Source organism: Anopheles coustani, chromosome 2 (genome assembly GCF_943734705.1).
Source record: "Anopheles coustani chromosome 2, idAnoCousDA_361_x.2, whole genome shotgun sequence".
In the NCBI taxonomy this organism is placed as follows: Eukaryota; Metazoa; Arthropoda; class Insecta; order Diptera; family Culicidae; genus Anopheles; species Anopheles coustani.
Genome location: NC_071289.1, coordinates 967,856 through 987,560, shown reverse-complemented (window position 1 = coordinate 987,560; position 19,705 = coordinate 967,856). Strand labels below are relative to the sequence as shown.

The window sequence follows — 19,705 nt, the reverse complement described above, 5'->3', positions numbered from 1 at the left end:
AGTTTTTACAGTTCCCTCTTTATTAACTTTAGAAAAAGGCGCATTCTTTAGCAACCAAGAGAAGACCATTTTCTACCAAACTAAAGAACCCCCATTCAGTAATTTCATGCCATAATTTTCGTTTCGGATCATAATCGACAAATTAAATCTCAGAAAAGACACATGTTTACTTTATACTTTCTTCCACAGGTTTGGTTTATTAATTAAAATAAAAAAACAGAGTCTTAGGAATTAATAGTATAAATACCTACGAATATGTTCAAGTATCTAATAACATAAATTATCACAAAAAGGTTTATTCATTCGATTGCGTTTCTGTCCGCTCGGTTTTGGCGCTGGTCCGCAAATGACGAAACATACTTCAAATGAAACGGTAGATTGCCTCAGTGGGTTGAATGTATTATATTTTTTTTTTACTTGCTTACTTCCTTTCGTTTTTCTTCATTCAATGAATATACGCACATAATGTTTCGAAATGTAGCTTAATCAATTGTCTTGGGTTTTTTTTCCCCTCACCAAGAACTTTTACGAACCGGTCGAATGGTTTTGTCTTTCGAAACGCAAATAAAACGAAACTAAATTTTGTCGATAAATTCCTGTATGCTCGAGTTGATGTTATTGAAACATATCTGGGATTGTTTGTTTTTTTCCGTGTTTAGAGAGTGCTTATATACTTTGTGTGGGTCGTGTTTGTTTCATTTCATGATTAACACTGCCTGGGCCAGTGACAAGCCAGTACCTTCTGCAAAAATCAAAACCGCTCCACAAATAACCATATGCACCTTGTCTTGTGGTGAGTCCTTCTTACGCGCTCCCTAACGATAAAGTCCTTCGTTTGATTTGATTAGATAAAACATCGCTACACCAGTACGCGTCACGGATTGATTGGTTTTCCCTCTCATCGCTTTCTCCCAGGCTTCCCTGTTCCGTTTTGCCGCTTCTTTGCTGTCGCAGCTATACACACCTAAAACTTAGTACTACATATAAGTGTTTTGTTGTCTTTGATAATATGCGCTCCGCCACATCGCCACATAAAAACGCTAGCGTCCATCGCTTCCATACAGAACCTTTTTCCTTTCCCCTTTTCAACGCTAAGCCTAGTTTGATTTTCCATTCAGTTGCACGATCACCATCTACCGGAACACTTGTTGCACTTTTGCCTCGGTTCTCTTGCAGCTTTCCCGGCGCCCGGCACAGCATTTTGAACTAACTTCGAATCTACGAGACATTGTACATTTACATACACACTTACACACCGACACACTCACATACAGCGATTTAGGTTTATGTTCTGTTTTTTGTTGTTTTTTCTTTATCTTGCATTTGTTGGCTAACACATCTTTATATTTAAATAACATTTTGATCAGTTGTAGTCCTGCTTCCTATTTCTTTGAGTCTCCTCCGGTGGCCACTTCAAAACACTTGAGGCAACTCCAGTTTTTGTTTTTTTTTTTTCATTCTTCTATGTACAAGTAGCGACTCGCCATCGAGTTGGGGAAAATTTCATTCGGGAGAAAACCAAGAAGGAGTTAAAGCAACGACATAAATGGGAAGTGAGGGTTACATGATATGTAGCATAGCGTCCTCGTTGGATGGTTTTCCACGCCATCGTCTAAAAGCTTTGCTTCGTCCAATTTGCGCTCATCTGCTTCCACTCGGTTACCAGAGAAGCCTCTCATCGATCCGTTTCGGCCTTTCGCTTTGGTTGGTTGAGAAATTCGATTAAGTTCCACCGTCCGTCCGCCGTCGGGAGCCGTCGCAAGTAGATTATCAACTTGCGGCAATGTTCTCCGGCATTTCCTTCAGCTTCTGGCACCAATTCTTCAGATCGACCACCTCTTTGCCCATATACTCGCTGTAGTTGTTGTTCGAGGAGGCGGCGGCTGCGGCGGCGGCAGCGGCGGCAGCAGCGGCCACTGCGGCTGCACTTCCGGCCATTAGGGGCGTCGGTGAGCTACCCCGGTCGGACGCACTCGACTGCAGGCTGCTGGAACCGTTTTCGTCTGGCATGGAAGCGGCAAGGCCTGCTTCGTTCGCTTCCGACTGCTTGCCACCAGAGGGCGCCCCGTCGTAGCTTCCTGCCGAACGAGAGCGTTCGCGACTTCCGCCGCCGTACCGATGGCCACCGCCGGAAGGGGTGTAGTCCTGGGCAGCTCCATCCTGCTGCTGGTGATGGGTTTGCTGCTGCTGGTGCGACTCCGAACCGTTGGACGACTGCGAATGGTTGTCCTGGGGCGGTGTCTGAGTTCGTGACTCATCACCGGAATTGCCACCCGAGCTGCCGAACATATCACGGATTTTGTGAGTGAGCATGTGCTGCTTCATATTTCCCTGCAGAAGAAAAACCGCCAAAGGAGAGAACGAGAGCGAGAGCAAAGAGAAGAAGAGAAAACATATCCATTAGTTCAGACTGTCTTGAAACCAGCCATGCTTGGTGGGGAAGTCCAGGGAGTGTGGAAATGGTAGGGAGTAAAAGAGCAGGAATAGAAAAACGGGGGTTAGAAGAGAGAACACATTAACGTGACATACATTCCAGAGCAACAAATAAGCAATCGCATAATTACACAAATCAGATTTCTTATAGCAACGAAGAAACTAATGATGATCATTTGTTGTAAAGTAACAGTTGACTTTGGTTGTTTCGTCTAAAATTTGTCAATTTTCCTTAATCGAACTTTCCAAGTTAGTTCTTCATTTTATTGAAAGGCACTCGCACAACTTTAAACAGGACAAACTACTTTTATCACAGATTTCCTCATTGTTTTGGAAAGGAATGCAACAAAAGATAAAATGAGAAAATGAAAGCAAACTGCCATTCCGTTAACGGGGTAAAAACAAACACGAGATAAAAAAAAATTGGATACAACGTAAAAATAAAACGAAACGTTACAACAACGAGCTAAAAGCAAAGCAAGCTTGAAAAACAAAAACCCAAACGCATGATCATGAGTGTAAGCGAAGATGAGAAATTCCGGTCACAAACAAGCAAGCGAAACGAAAACTCTCCCCAACGTGCGTATCGATTTTGCGGCGATTCGGTTTTGCTAAAAAAGTGTGCGCAGAAAACGAAAAACAACATTGGCAACGATGCGTTTGTTGAATTTAATTATAGAAGCATTCTATCTACCATCAATTTCCTCACTCAATTGTGATCTAGAGGTGATCTTTCTAAAGGCAACAACTATGCCAATGAAGCAAAACAAAACACACATCGGAGCTGTGCGTAAGTGAAGGGACAAGTTTGCATGGCGCAGGATACCAGATTCTTGCCTATTTAGGAACGTTAAGTTCTAGAACATATTTCCCTATCACGTACTAAACGCCGAAGCGCATTTTGAGGTGCCCTTTAATGTAGTTGTCTTTTTCCCAATTTTCCCAATAACGTCCCTCGGGAGAAAGTTGAAGGAAGTATTTTGGGAGATCGACGAAAAATTCCTCACATTTGCTCGCATCGATCGGGAAAGGGCATTACCGATCGTGGCTGAGTTTTTTTGGTTGTCCCTTTTCGTCGCATTCCGTGCTCGAGCAGAGAAACATTTCTTCCTCGAGAGCAAATAAATCCCACACCGAAGTACCTTCGGCACTATTTCTGTTCTCACATTTGTCGGCTCCGTTTCTTTTTCTTTATGTCATCTTCACAAAGATTCAATTCCAAACGACATTTAATCGCCTATTTTTGTCTCCAATTCTTCTCTGTCATCCTCTCATCCATGCGACAAACCTTTCCACTGAAGTGTATAATTGCGCAAAGAAAGTGAGGAATGGTTTGTCTCAAATTTGTCCCATCTTGCCAGTGACACGAATTCTTCATTCCCGGTTGCGGCATTCTTTTCCAGGTAGTTCTTCTCGAATGATTGTTTATTTAATACCGATCGCTTCCTCCCTCGATGTTAAGGGTTTTGCCGTATTTTCGTTGAACCGCAACGTCTTTGTGTATGACACCGTTATTAGACGATCATACGCATTGCAGCCCTCGCCGATTATGATCCTTCATTTTCTATTCTCTTCATTGTTGAACTAATCCCCTTAATGGTTCACAAACAAAACCCCCCATCATTGTTTGAAGCTTTCATAATTGTCAACATGTTGACATTTGTCCAGCTTGTCAAAGGGAAAGATCAAAGAATGGAAAGCTGATCCGGTTTTTGTCTGCATGTGCGTTACGTGTGGTGTGTGCGTGAGTTACAACGAGTTTCCTTCGATGGCAGAGGAAATGAAGGTACACATTTTCCTGCTCTCGAGTTTTCCTGAGCCTGTAGATGCCAATTTTTGATCAATTCACCGAATCAGCCACCGGATGAAGGTGTGTGTTTCATTTTCATTATTCTGTTTCGTGTCGTACATTAAAATTTGTATAATTCCGAGAACGTAGCCATACAAAAAATACACTCAATCAAACAGGGGAGTCCATACAAAATATACTCTAGGTGGAAAATAAAACAGGGGGTCAACATGGAGAAAATAGGGGGGGTGGAAAAAGCAAGAAAAAACATTGAGTAGAACATTACCACGTAAGTGTACGAGATACTGTGCACAACATAACCACATTACTACTACCAATTGTAGGAATTATTGTAAATTATTACACTGAAGAACAGCTTACTGAACAGATAATCCTTTAACAAATGGAAACAATAGTGAAAATCAACACACAGAGACAGACAGAGCGAAAACATGGAGAGAAGATATAGGGTAAGAGATAGAGAAAGTGAGTCAAAGAGCCAGATCGTGACGGAAAACTGCTTCCACCTGACAAGTTTTCTAAGGGGTTCGAGGAAGTACGGGGTTGTGAAAGGGGGTCGGGGGGCGGGGGAGTTTGGTTGGTTTTTTTTTGTGGTTGTGGTTTTGGTTTTGTTCCTTTACCTTTGTAGAGAATCCTCGATCGCAGATTGAACATTTGAATGGGCGCTCCTTCGTATGGCTTCGGTAATGAATTTCGAGTGCGGAATTACAGGCGAAAGTTTTAAAGCAAATATTACAAGTTGTTGTGTTTCCACGAACGCCTACAATTAATCAAATTTTCTGTAATAAGAAATCTGAATGTTCTGAAACGATATGGTTAACGGTTTTTTCGGGGGGGGAGGCGGGAAAGGAGTACGGGGAGGGATGGTTGGCAGGATTACAGAGATTGAAAAAGAGATAGAGAGAGAGAGAGAGTCCAGTCCTAGCCTGGGGTGCGATCGCATTGGATCGGGTAATGCGTGATCGTGTTCGCGGTTTCGGCGATGCGGCAATGGAATGTAAAGCGAGCGCGCGGGCAAGGTTGGCAAAATGGCAACGCAAGAAGAAAGAGACAGCGGGACGGGGACGGGGGGTGGTGGGTGTCAGGAGATGCGGGAGTAGGGCAGTTGGCTAGAGGGCGCTAGAGTTACTTACCGAAAAGTCCGAACGGTGGCATGCTGGAGCCGGGCGGGACGATCGGAACGTTGCCGAGGAAGGGCGGTCGGTTGATGAAGGGCGGGAACTGGGGCATGCCGAGGAAGGGGGGTCCGTACGGGAAGGCAACGGCGGCTGCGGCGGCCGCAGCGGCTCGTCCGGCCGCGCTCGCCTGCTCGGCGCCTCCGACGGTCGGGGGTGTTGAAATGGGGGAGCGACGCGAGTGGATCGTCGAGGAGGACGCATTCGAGGGGCTGGACGAGCGGAGGCGCTTGGCGTCGGAGGTGGCGGTTGTGGGGCTTGCCGAGGAGGAGTCACGGGAGAACCCATCCTCGGCCGGTGGAAGCGACCGCATCGAGAGACGCTGGAGGTTCATCGTGCGGAGGTCCTCCACCTGAGAGTCGATGGCGGGCGAAGTGAGGCCCGTCTTGACCTTCAGCTTCTCGTGGATAGGAACCTTGGGCATCTTCCCGATAGGAGTCGTGCCACGATCCATCGACACCTGATGTTGCTGCCCTCCGCCATTCTCGTGGTCGTTCTCTTCATCCGAGTGCTCGAGGGAGCGCTTGTTCTGCTGTTGTTGTTGTTGCTGCTGCTGCTGCTGCTGCTGCTGTTGTTGTTGCTGTTGATGCATCTGTTGTTGCTGCTGCTGGACGAGATGTTGCTGCTGCTGGTGGAACTCACTGGCTAACCGCATGCCGAAGGGATTCAACCGCAGCGCGTCGGGATGCGGCGGAGGAGGCACTCCACCGTCGTAGTCTTTGATCTCGGCGGCCTTAATTTGGTCCGGCGTCAGGTCCGTCATCTCTCCCGTGTGCAGCCGTATGTGCTGCTGCAGGACGAAGATGTTGGAGAACTTCTGGTGGCAGACGGGACACTGGTGCAGGGTGCGCATCGGTGGCTTGATACGGTGTACGCTCATGTGCGTCTTCAGGTTCCCCTTGGTGGTGAACGAGCGGCCACAGATTTTGCACCGGAACGGACGCTCACCCGTGTGCACTCGGTAGTGCATCTGTAGGGCGCTTCGGCACGAGAGGACCTTCTTGCACACCAGGCACTGGTTCGGCTCGGACGTCTTGTTCTCGATGTTGTCCACCAGCTCCTGCAGCTTCGACGTTTCCGACGAGATCTCGATGAAGTTCTCCCACGAACTGTCGTTGCTATCGGGACGCGGGAGATGCGCGGCGTAGAACGACGGGTCCAGTACCGTGTCCTGGTAGAGCGAGCCCGAGGATGAGCTGGAAGGAGGCGACACCGAAGGTACCGTGGCCAAGTTCTCAATCGAGTTGTTCTTCAGCTTCAACGGGAACTCCTTCTCACTGGTCGAGTTGTTCAAGCCTCCAGCGCCGACGGCTCCACTGTCCTCCTTGAGCTGATCCGACTGATCCATCAGGTGCGGCTCATCTTTGGACGAATCCTTTGACTCCTCGTGATCTCGGTGATGGTGATGGTGATGCTGGATAGGTGTACTGGTTGATCGCGCCGGGACTGCCGAAGCCACCTTCGAGGACTTGTCCGACAGATCGAGCGATTCTTCCATCGGTTCCTGCTTGATCTTGGCGGAGGGGATCGCATCGTTCGAGAGCTCGGGCGAATGGCGCATCTCGGGCGTGGCATCACGCGTTGGTGGCACCGGTTCCGGTTTCTTCATCTGCGACAGATCGACCGGATTGCGTGCGGCCGCATCGTTTGCCGAAGCGCCAAACAGTTCCTGAAGTTGGGCATGCGGTGGTCGCGGGATGTAAAAGTCCGGGAAGAATCCTCGCGGAGGGAAACCAGCCGGAGCGCGTCCATCCAGCGCTCCGGGGAATGCGCCCGGACCGCCAGGACCCGGCCCGGCCGATCCTCCCGTTGGCATGGGCGACGACTGCGAGGGTGGCTGGCCAGACTGCTGCTGCTGCTGCTGTTGCTGCTGCTGTTGCTGCTGCTCCTTGAGTGCCTCCTGAGGGATCAGGGGCGGGAAGTACTTGTCCAGATGCTCCGGCACCGGATTCGGGTTCATCGGGATGTGCGGGTACTTGTCCGAGTGCCGCTGGAAGTGAACCTTCAGGTTGCCCTTGGTCGTGAACCGACTCCCGCACACGTTACACTTGTACGGCCTTTCGCCCGTATGTGACCGGATGTGAATCTGCAGCGAGGAATCGGACCCAAAGATCTTGCCACAGTACCGGCACCGGTGTTTGAACAGTGCCGCGTCGTTGCGCCCATTCGGGGACGACTTATCGTTAGCGAAGGCCAACTCATCCAGCAAGTTATTGGAGAGAATCCCCTGCGACGCGGAGTTCAGCACTTCCTGTGCCTTCTTCTCCAACATGGCCAGCGAATTCGGCTCTCCCAGCATCGAAGGGGCGTGGTCGGTGATAATGTTGGCCGCCAACGAAGAGAAGCTACCCATGGAGCCACCGTGCTCCTGGTGGTAGGTCAAGATTTCGTCCTTTTCCGATCGTCCACTGCTGGCGTTAGCGCTGCTGGACGCGTTCGTGCTGGAGGTGGTTTGAGCCGCGGAGGATGGCAACGAAACGGACACTGCGCTGGACAGTGACGCCGATTCGTTCGGGGTCCGTTTGTCCCCCGCTGACGATGAAGAGGACCCGAAGATGCTGTTCGCCTCCGTTGCTTTTGGTTTCCTAAACAGGGACAAAACGATGCAAAACGAATGTCAATTCCGATCCCAGTTCGTCGTGGAACAAGTGTATGTCAAATGTTGACACATTTGACACTTTAGTCCGGCAAGGAAAGACTTTAAAATCATATCTGGATTCGGGTCAAGAACGAAAATACTGGTCTTCAACACCTGAACAAGGTTACGAAACGAGGTTGGCAAAAATCAACAGTTTCACGAATGGTTGAGACATAAGACTTACCTTAGCTCCTCTTCCGGAACGGGATGAATCGAAGGCCGCAACAACAGCTCGTTGACGTGGTTCGGGACGTGCGATTTGGCGGCTGCGGCGGCCGCCGCCATCATGTTCGCCATCTGGTAGCTCTTGCTGAACGCATCCTCGATGCCCTCCTCCTCCACTTCCTCCTCGTCTTCCGCGTCCATGGCGTGATGAGCCGCCGGCTGGGACTTCCGCAGATCCTGTGGTTCGTTCTTCAGGTTCTGCTGATGATGTTGCTGCTGTTGCTGGTGCTGTTGCTGCTGCTGCTGCTGCAGGTGTTGATGGTGTTGCTGCAGACGACTGCTGGCGTGGTTCGGGTGTTGCTGCAGGTGATGCTGCTGCGGACTGCTCTTGTTGTGATTGTGTTGGTTGTGATTGTTATTGTTGTTGTTGAGGAAACCGATCGTTGCACTGTCAACGCCCGCTCCGACGCCTTCCGCTAGTCCCCCCAACGCTCCACCCAGCAGGGACGCGGCGACGTCCTCCTTCTCCGTGTGCTTCTTGACCAACTGCGACTGCAGGTGCTGGATGAGCTGGAACTGGAGGAACTGTTGCTGCTGCAGCGTAAACAGCGCCGACTGGAGGATGGCCAGGTTCTTCACCACCGTGTCGTTGTCCATGTTGTTGGCCAGCGCGTTCGCCGTGAACTGAGCGATGGCGTTCTGGAACGCCTGAATCGACATTCCTGGGGCGGGTGCGGGAGCCGCCGGGAAGCCGAACGCCGCCGCCGCCGGATTGAAGTCGGCCGCCGATAGGCCCACCCCACCACCTACCGCCCCCGGTATCGTGCCCTTCGCTGCTGCTGCGGCGGCCGCTGCTGCTGCAATGGCGGCTGCTGCGGGACCTCCGAGGGCGGCTGCGGCGGCTGCGGCCGCTGCCGTAGTGGAAGGGTCATCTCCCGGCCCAGCTCCACATAGCATCGCCCCCAGCCCTTCCCCACCTCGGCCCACGAGTGAAACCGGAGATCGTGGACTGCTGCGGCCCGTCGCACACTCACTTCCCGGCCCCTTCCGGTCGTCCCGGCTTTCGCCGCCGCTCTCGTGGCCACTTTCCCGATCGTTTGCGGCCGCCGACCCCGGCGCCGCCGTCCCGTCGGCCATCTCCTCGTCGTCATTGTTTTCATCCTCACTTAAATTATCCTCGTTATGCGCGATCTGATCGTCCGCCCGATCTGAGCCCTGCTCCTGATGGCGACCTGTCGTGGCCGCCGACTGATAATGCGCATGATGAAGATGATGGTCGTTCAGTCGAGTTGCCGCCGCCGCCGCCGACGCCGCCTTTTCGGCGTATTCCTCCGACATCTTCGCTAACAATTGCGCCGACGGTTTCGCGATTGTGCCCTCGTTATCGATGCAACCATTCTCCTTCATATCTGCACCGCGTGTAAAACAGTTTCGTGGCGGGGGAGAGAGAGAGAGAAGAAGAAAAAAACGGACGGATTAAAATCAGTGTATGTTTCACCGAAGGGAGGAAAAATGTTATGCCCCGGCCCAAGCAGAGGCCTTTAAGTCTTAAGGCCACCATACCAAATCAACATTTAAATAAAGCACTTTTTGGGGAGTCGATCAAGCGAACCTTGGGCGTTGTAATGACGTCCCCTCCCACCCGTTCCTCCCCCTCCCTCCACCTGCTGGCAAATTATGCTAACGGGTTTGAGGTCGGAACGGGAGGTCCGATCGTTTTCCCAGTCATTCAGGCTCGGTAAAACGTATCTTGTTTCCTCTCTTTCATTTCGGCAGTTTCTGTCCGAAGCGTACACACACACACACACAAGTAGTGAGCAGAAACGGGTTTTAATGGTTGATTGTATTTTGCATTCCACCACCAGGTAAACCAGGCGACCAGCCAGCGTGCAGCGGGGGAGGGGAAGGGATTTGGCTGGATGCAAGGATGACGACGCAACGACGACGTTGGTGATAAAAATTGCCCCGTTCGCATTACACGTTTGGCATGTTTATGCGCTCGATATGGTGTGCATTACACCAATGCTTTTCGCGATAGCACGTTATCCTGTTGTGCTCCCGATGAACCTGAATTGATGCTACACCCGAAAGAGAGGGAGAGAGAGGAAGACAGAAACCGTGGGCCGGTCACAAAAAGGTAGCCAAGTGCAAACCGCGGCCACACAAACAAGGAGTATAATCATCTCGCTATTTTTGCATGACCCACAGCAAATTATTGTGTCATTAAAGCGACTATAGTACCCATAATTTTGATTTGGAAATAAAACGATGGAAACGGGCGCACGATGATGGACGAGGACCAGAGAAGCCCCCGTACGAAACACTAAAATGTTGACACGTACCACATCAAAGGCTCCAATTAACACGGGACGGGAAGATTTGCTTTGGATTCGAACACGGATTGCCGTAAAGTCACATCACGTGCATTAAAGGGAATGGATAAAATACGATGTCCCAAAACGGTAGAGATAAAACGGCACGGAGAAAAGATAGAAACGGGACACCGGGGGAAAAGGAGGGCAAAAGGGTTGACCATTCGATGGACTACATATTTTAATAACGATGCATAAAACAAACATCGGGAGATGAAACCAAAACAAAAAAAAAATGGCATCGAAGTAAACGGAGAGAATCAAAGCAGGCAAACGCTTCAAAACGAGGCCCTCACGTAAGTTGAAAAATTAAAGTTGCACGAAAAAAAAGCATTGAACCGCTTACATGAATAAGCACAAGTTAAAAACCGCCATTGCCACATAAAACACTCGCCCAGCTCGATTCCCCAGCGATTGGAGCGCACACACACACACATTGGAAGGAAATGGGAGACACGCATGTGGCGAATTCATGCACGCACGATCGGAACGTCGGACGGCTGATCGAACGGAATCAGTCGAAGGGACTCGAAAAAGGGAATGGCGAATGGGGCGGACTGATGGGGGGAGGGCATGGGGCGGTTGAGCTGAGCCCCGGTGCTTGAGATGGCACACGATTGTTCGCGCCATTTAGGTTTCGTTTATTACGCATAAAAGGCAGGCGAGAATTAAACACTGCAAATATCGTCCAGCTTGCGGAACGATCGCGAGCCACAACAATCCGCCGATCCTTCGCTTCGTCCGCGAATCGAGATCATCGCACCGAGAAGCTGCCACACACACGCACACTCAAGCAAACGGCATGTCCCTCCGGCCGAGCTCCCCGGAGCAAACGGAACGGAATTGGAATTATCGGGAATATATCGAACAAGCGGGCAATGGCAGGCAGGACTGAAAACGGAACCAAAATGAATAAATAAAAGAGAAAAAAAACACCCCTTCAAAAAAGGGGGTTTCTAGGGGAGAAGGGCTGAGAGTGAGGGGAACTAAAAGCTCTCGCTTCGATCGCAGTGGAGGACATGTTATGCCCGATTGGTTGTCTGTCGAGCATTAAATTTATATATAATATTTATTATAAATTTAACTCAGTTTGGATTTATGTTCTCGATGTCGACTCGCGCCCCTTGCCCATTCCCCCCCTCGCGTTCTGCGTCGTTCCATTCTTCATCTTCCTTTCGAGGGCGAGTGCCGAGTACGGCATCTTCGGACTCAGCAGTTCACCCTTCTCTGCCTCCCTCTCTTGCAGGATTTTCTTTCTCGGCCGATGGTCAAACCGCACTCGAGGCACGCATTCGGCCGGCTTTTCCACCGTTCCGCCGTTATTTATTGGCGGATTGCGCCGCCGAACGCGAGAAATCACGAGGACACGGGGCGGTTTGTTAAGGACTTATGCATTTTTATCGAATGCTTCATACAGCTGGGTTCCCTTTCTCCCTCCCCACTGACCATAATTTCTTCCAAAGTGAACGTGGACGACTTCACGAAAGCGCGTGCTCCCGCGAGCAGATCAAAGGCGGAACAATTCTTCAATCAAAAATATGTCAATTGCGGGAGCACAACAAACCGTTGCGCTGATATGGCCGAAGCGGAACGTCACCGTGCTGGTTATTAACTGGCACTAAATTAACGGTACAGGAATAATGTTAATTAAGTACCTTAAATTTGAACGAACAATTGCAACCGCAGACCGAACGCCGAAACGATCAAAGGTTGCGGACACTAGTCGTCGTGGCTTTCCGAGCTCGTGGCCATCACCAAAGGCACCCTTGTGCCAACGGGGAAAAACAGTCCCACCAAGGCCCCGTGTCGAAGGGTTTGATCGCATCAAAGGTTCAAATCAGTCGACGGTGCCTTCTTCGGACGAGTCTGCAGAAGTCGCGGGGAAGGAAAGTGTTAATTTATTTTCTTCTATCTCTTCCCCGGTTGACCGGTTCAGCGATAAAACAGCCTCCACCATAAGCCAGCCAGTCACCGATGGCAGGAGTTTTCCTTTGGCCTCCCATCGCATTCGGTTGAAACCTTTTCCCCTATTGGAAGCGAAAAGTTTGCCCCATGGAAAGGCAAGAAGCGGATAAAACTCGGGACCATTTCATTCACATTTCATAAAAACACTGTTTGACATTCGAACGATAAAAAAAAACCGTCCGAGCATCGCTGGGGGGCCCGCTCGATCCTGGCAGGAAGCCGGGGATGATCGAGAAAAGGAAAAGTGTATTCTGAAATTGAATGCAATAACTTCAATCGTCTCTCGTTTGAGTAGACGACAGGTCGGTTCGGTTCTGTCGGTGTTTGCTCCAATCGATATGTTCATGTACACACAAAACTGACCGCATCTTCCTCCCTGGCCCACCCTCCCTCAGCATACACACACACACACACACATGCAACATATGTACACCTTTGATCGAGTAGAATCTGTGCGCAAGACTGCATCTCACTCTCTTCGACCGTGTTTCACCGAAAACGAAGGAAAAGGGCGATCCAAATCCCTTTTTTCCTGCCTCGGACGACTCGGCTTTTTCCCCACAAATCGGACAAGTGGTATAGGGTGTTGTAAATTGATTTTCTTCCTCCTATTTTCCCCCCACTTTTTCTTTTTGTTTGTTCGCATCAACCTGAGGATCTCTCGATATGGAATCAATTTCTGCAAACACTCGCACACTTCGGACGTGTTATGGGTGAGTTTTATTTTATTGCGTTTTCTTTATTTCGGGCAGCATATTCTGCTCTTCCTATTGATATCTGCCTCCATAAAAGGGCCCCCAACAAACCCTCCGGAGCCTCGGTGCAAACTAACGTTTCCACTGCGCAACATTTCCATTAGGAAATGGATATTTTTGAAAGATCTGACTGGTCACTTCTTACAGTAGTTGGATTATGGAACCCATCACAAAACTAAACCGACGAAAGATGTTTTCATTTGGATTAATGGAAAAACTTCCTCAACCATGAGCTTAAAATATCCCAACATTCAATAAAGCCGAATGGAATGAATTTTAATAAAATGTGCATCAACTGGATGGTTGAACTCGTGGTCACCGGCCATAAAGTTGTCGTGGTCGCTGTCAATAAAACCGACCAACAACAAGCGGATTGATGCGATTGACGACACCCGAAACGAGCGGTAACACTAACTATTAATTTGCGCATTTATTTTGCACTTCAGCGCGCCCGCGACTCAAGGAAGAAGGCACAGAAGGCATCAACGACAATCGAGTTCAAAGCGATAATGAAGCAACGGAGCGGCCGACAGACGTCAATTGGTTCGAAAAACTTAAACGTCCAAAAATATTATGCACTTTATGCTAATGCGCGAGCAACGACACCCCTCCCCCTCCCACTTGGGTGACCCGAAACCCAGCGAAAAGGCGCCTTCCGAATGGCGATGGCGGGAATCATCAGCGCCTCGACCGGACTCGAGCTAATTATAATTCGTCTGGCAAATTAAATTAATAAATCAACCGATACCTCGGGGCGGTCGCCGTCGTGTTTTTCCGTTCCCCTCTCTTTTTTCCCGACCACCGTTTGTGGCAGTAGTTTTTCGGTTATTTATTGTTATTGTACGTGAAGCGACATTTCCGTCCGAGGCTTTTTTTCGGGGAGGGCTCTCCCGTTACTGTGAGGACAATAATTTTCACATTGCCGAAAGCTTCGCTGGCCCACTTAAAATAAGTTACCTGAGTAAATTTAGCACCAAAGTCATTTAAATCAGAGCGCACGCCTTCCATACGGAACCATTTGGCTTGCTTTTGCATTCCGGGCGCGTGCAGGCCATGTGGTTACGCGAAATAATGCTCAAATGGCCAGTCAAGTTTCGGGGACGAGAGAAGGCAACCATCATGGCTGTGGCGAGAAAACGAGTTATTAATTTGAGCCTGTTTCTTGGCCCGAGGACCCCGAAAAACAAAATGGTGGACCACGCGATCGATCGATCCGATCGGTCCGAAAAGGAATGGCGGGAGGGGGAGGGTGCATGAATGATGGCAACACAATCCCGACCAAATCACGGCAACCCCCCGATGACGACAACATGACAAGTCGCGACTCGGCCCCGGGTCGTTGTATGAGGCTCGTTTTCTCGAAAATTTCGTGCTGATCAATCAATAATCGGCTGATGCAGCGACCGAAACGGCAAGGAACTGCACCGTCCCGGACCCGATCGAGGCTTTTCTTTTCCAAATCATCACAACACGACGCACGACGACAGCCTCCCATCGAGCCCGGCGACCATTTTATGCACCGCGATTCAAACCGCGCGCCTTGTTTCGTTTCGTTTTATTCGGCAGAACTGACTCAGTTTTCTGTTCCTTTCTGTTTCTCCGTTCCTGGTCCTTTTTGTCCTCTCCTTTTTCCCCCCGATAGCCCCCGGATAACCCTTTTGTGATGTGCAATCGAAACGCTTCTTCATCTTTTTCACCTCTTGACTCTCCGACACACACACACACACACCCACTCGAGGCCGGTTTTCGACAGTGTCTCCTCACGTGGCTCCTTCTTCCCCGTGGGACTCCTTATCGGTGCGAACAAAACGAGTTCACCGACGCATAAGCAGCGGGCGTCGCGGACAGGGAAAAACGGTAGAACGGGAGAAAAACGAACTCATCGAGTACAATTAACAGTGCTTCGATCGAACAGTGCCCCCCCGAAGCTCCATATCCGATCCGGCACAACAAGCAAAACCCGGTTAATCTTGTCCGCATGTTGCGCGCGCATGACCATCTTTATGGACTCGCACACATGATTAGCCCGTTGGATTTAGAAGAGCTTGACATTTTGGCAGCTTTTCTCCCCCCGCTTTCCATCCACCCGACCGACCGAAAAATTATCGAGACAGCCCGCTTGACGGCCTGTCCACCGGAAATGTGTACGTGCGTCCTCCTAAAACGTCCTCGCTCGCGGGTTGATAATTTCTCCCCGTGGCGGAGGAAAAACTCCACCGGACAGCGCACCGACACGGACGACTTCGTAGGAAAACCCTGCGCAATGCAACATTCTACACGTCATCACGCTAAACAGGAAACCTGTTTTATAACCAGCTGAAAGTAAACCAATCGTTCAATCAGGTTTTCGGCTTTGGCGTCGGCTACCCCCGGAGACCCGGGGAGGTGCAAATAGACGGAACAGTCCTCGGCTCATCGACTCGCGCGAAATTTATTGATGGTAAATATCCGACTCTCCGCTACGATGGTTAGCGCATGCCGAACAACATCATCATCATCATCATCAACAACAAACAGCGAACCATTCGGTTGAATAGTGCTCCGCTGACGACTTGCCGACGATAAATATAATCTTCGGACGCCGTAGTCAAAACATTCATAAGGCGGAACGATTCCCCTAACCTTAAGCAGAACGCGGGACCAGGCAAATGTACCGCAACGGCCGGCGTCGAGCATAACTGAATAACAATAACATGGAAAATCTTATCTACGAGCAAAATGACAATATTATTCGAACCTATTTCGCTTCCAACAGGCGCGTTGTTCTCCGTTGTGATAAATGTCTCGAGGCAGTCGAAAGATCAGGAAGCCATTAGCAAGGATGGTCCTTTTCCCCGTCCGTCCTCTTTCTAAAACAAACCGTCGCGATATGACCGCTTCCGTTGGCCATTTCTTTTCCGGAAGGCCTACATTTATTTGTTCGTTTTTCCAAGAACGAGGTATCTTAATTTTTAATCACACCCAGAAGTGCTTCGGTGCCGGTTCTTGACGCGTTGAAGGGAAACCTTTGGAGGGAGCTCCGTGTGCGTTATCTCGCTTAATGACGGTCATTTTGGGACTCTCGGCGACGGTTGCAATCCTCATCCCAGTTCAAACCCTAAAAGAGCGTATCCTTTGGGCGTGATTATTGTGGAACGGGAAAGGTCCGTTTGTTTAAATTTAACTCAGAGGAAATTACATTCCTCAAGCTCCCTGTAGATGATGATTTTAAACCGCCATGACCCTTTCCCTTTTGACATTCGTTAGCCACATGGAATGCCTGTTTCTAATGAGCTTGGCCATTTTTAAGTCGTGCAGATTTGGTAGCTTTACCCAAACCCAACGGATACTTGCAGCTTGCTTTGACGATTTAATTTGTAAGCGTTTATCCTATCGATTTAATTATCGAAAATCTCGGTAAAAATGGTTGTTTGCCCTACCAATAACCTTGCAACGACATAAAGAAATGACTATTGACGTGCAAAACCTGTGCTAAATATACAATTATCACTTTAAGCACACAGTGTTTACACTACCCTGAACGATCGATACATTGTATATTGACAATGTAAATTGACAACGATTGGCAAATGTTCAAAATGCATCTCGCCGTTTATTGCACAAGTAATGACTGGTTAAAAATACTGTTTCTGCTTCTCACTCACATTTTGGTTGTTAAAAATCCCTCCATTGAACGACACAGCTAGAAATAGAACGAATCGCCAACGGTGCTTCCATTAATCCATCGATCGGATTGGATGGCTTCGTCGTCAACCCACGGCACACACGAACTCACGGTTCGACAGCAACCCCCTGAGCCATCCAAGCAGCCACAATAATGCAATGCACCCCTCGTTCGTCGAATCGACGCCGATGTTACGACCGATTACGACGACGACGGCAAGCAGTCATAACGCAGCCGTAACTCCGCCCATTATCAATCGGTCGAGACGATGGAAAACTATCCGTCATCGCGGCGCCAAAACGTGCGAGATTGACTTCGCGAGGTCGCCAATCGCAAGACGATGCGTTTTTGTGTTCCAGGAGCAGTTTGGTTTGCACGAGCTTTTGTCTCGACGGAGTGACAGACACAACGTAGACCACAAGACAAGACAAGACAAGACAAGACGTCTATCAATCAATAGCTCACTCGTGGGGGTTCGAATCGGTTCGATTTTTCCGATACTTGTCAGGGTATACAGGAGCCTTTAACCGATAAAAATAGGTTCGTTTTCTGAACATAAAGCACGCCTTTTTCAAACTAAGAAATAAAACACTAATGCAGCTATAAATCAAACGGCGTTAACGTTAATCCCAAGCTCTAACCATATAAGGTGTTTGCTTCAAAATCGGAAGATTAAGGGCGATGCTTTAATTAAATCTTCACGAAAAGGTAGATAGGTAACATAAGAAGAATTTTGCTAAACAATTCGATAATCAACATTATGTTCATAGTATCAATAAACTATTAAAACTTTATCAAACTGAAAAGTTGTCGTGAATCATTGTTGTTTTTCTTTGAAATTCGATCGCATACTTTGAAACATTGCAAGGCTTGTAGCATTATTTCTTCGCTTCCAAACGTATTATCATCTTGTAAGTAGTGTATTTATACGTTATTACTACGATGCATAAAGGTGTACAAATTGTATCGCATGCTCACACAGTGTAGCAGATTTGTTGACCACTTTATACAATAAAAAGCTGCAATTAGTTTTTATCTCAATCTATCTTTCATCTTCTGCACAAATTATCTCCAGGTGAGATCCAGTAAACCTCGAATGGCAGAGAAACCGTTCATAGTTGTCACGAACTACAAGCACTGCAAGCAGGCAGCATGTCAAATTACATAAAATCTGGTTATTCATCGCATTATAACCTACATAGGAGGTTTTATAATAAGTCGTAAACATGGTTGAGATTTGTTCGCCATTTGCTATGATATGAGGCGAAAAACGGTACGAAACCCTACCCTATCATCCGGGCGGGGGTCGATTAAAAATAAAATAAATCGATTAGGTAGAAACCATACATCGGTTTAAAAAAAACCCCACACACATACAGTCGATCGATTCCGAATAACTCTTTCCGCACACTTTTCCCAACATTTTGCATCCCTCGCCAGACGCACGGGACGTTTGACCAGCGCACCAAAAAAAAAAAAAAACAAGGTAACCGATGACCGGGGGAAAGGAGAAAGCCGAAAGCCCGGATCACGGACGGGCGAGAAAAATTTATTTATTTTCCACCTATCCCTCACGCGCGTTTCCACGAAGTGCGGTGTTGTTTATCCTATCGGTAGTGTTCTGTTTTGTGAGTGCCATGGGAAAATGTTATGTTATAAATATAATTGATTGTTAATGTTTGCATACGCTGGCTCGGCTCTTCTGGCATTTCCACACCGCCACCCAACTCGACCCAAAACAAAGCCAACGAAAGGAAGTGGAGAAACTCATGCTATTCTGTAGAGCGAACGAGTTTTGCAATCGGTCAAAAACATGGCGATTGGCATTTGCCGTCGGCATTCCAAAACATCCACTACCAGCTTCAACGGATGGACCCCGAATTCGTGGACTTGCGTTCGGACAAGTTGGAAACGAAATTCACCTTCAACTGCGCTGGGCTCATCTTTCACGTTTGACGAATATCCAACAGAGTCGACCTGAATCATTGCTTGTGTGCTGGTCCAGCTTCTTCTGTTGCTGCTGCCTTTGCCGGTGTTCCGTGTCGGGAACGACGTTCTTGAACGCACGATTCTTGCACTACACACATCCACCCGGGATCTGCGGTGGGCACCATACGGGATTGAGAAGGGGGAAAATTCGCCTGTTTCACTACACCCACCTTCACTAGCTTCTCATGCTCAATCCACACCATCCACGGAAAATCCGCATCAAACTACAATGACAGCTTGCCACCAATCGTTTCACTATACTTTTGGTTATCTTCCTCCCATAATTCTCATTGCACTGATAGCATTTGTTTTAACATAACCGAGAGGGAAGTTGCTCTTTTCCTCGTTTTTCTTTTTCCAAGAAAACAACTGCAATGAATGGTGTCACTTGTATGTCACTTGCTTGAAGGCTATCGTTCACGCACAAATCGTTATCGTTCACAGTGTTTCTGCTCGGGATGTCGTGGAAAAATGTGTGTTTATTTCCTCGCCCCAAGAACGTTGCACTTGTTGTGGAAGGCCGTTTCCTGGAGCATCTTTAAGACTCACAGCCAAGAGGAGCACAGGGCGATAAATCGACGACGACGACGAAACCGAACGGACGCTCAAATGTCAATCCCACCCGCATACACAAACACACACACACCCAACAGCGGTCGCGGAAAAACTACGCTAAAATCCACACCGAGCGCCGAAATCAAAAACAAATCTCGGCAATCCTCCGGTCGAGAGCTGGCAG

General features: G+C 48.8%; 1 protein-coding gene across 1 annotated transcript; it reads right to left on the bottom strand.

The window, feature by feature from the left end:
- Nucleotides 1-1,770: 1,770 nt before the first annotated feature.
- LOC131263619 (homeotic protein spalt-major-like) lies at nt 1,771-18,963 on the bottom strand. Its single transcript, XM_058265849.1, has 5 exons — nt 18,900-18,963; nt 8,241-9,630; nt 5,377-8,003; nt 4,864-5,003; nt 1,771-2,331 (listed from the first exon to the last, which is right to left on the bottom strand). Exons 1-5 carry the CDS (start codon nt 18,961-18,963, stop codon nt 1,771-1,773), a joined length of 4,782 nt encoding a protein of 1,593 aa, XP_058121832.1.
- Between the last annotated feature and the right edge of the window lie 742 nt (nt 18,964-19,705).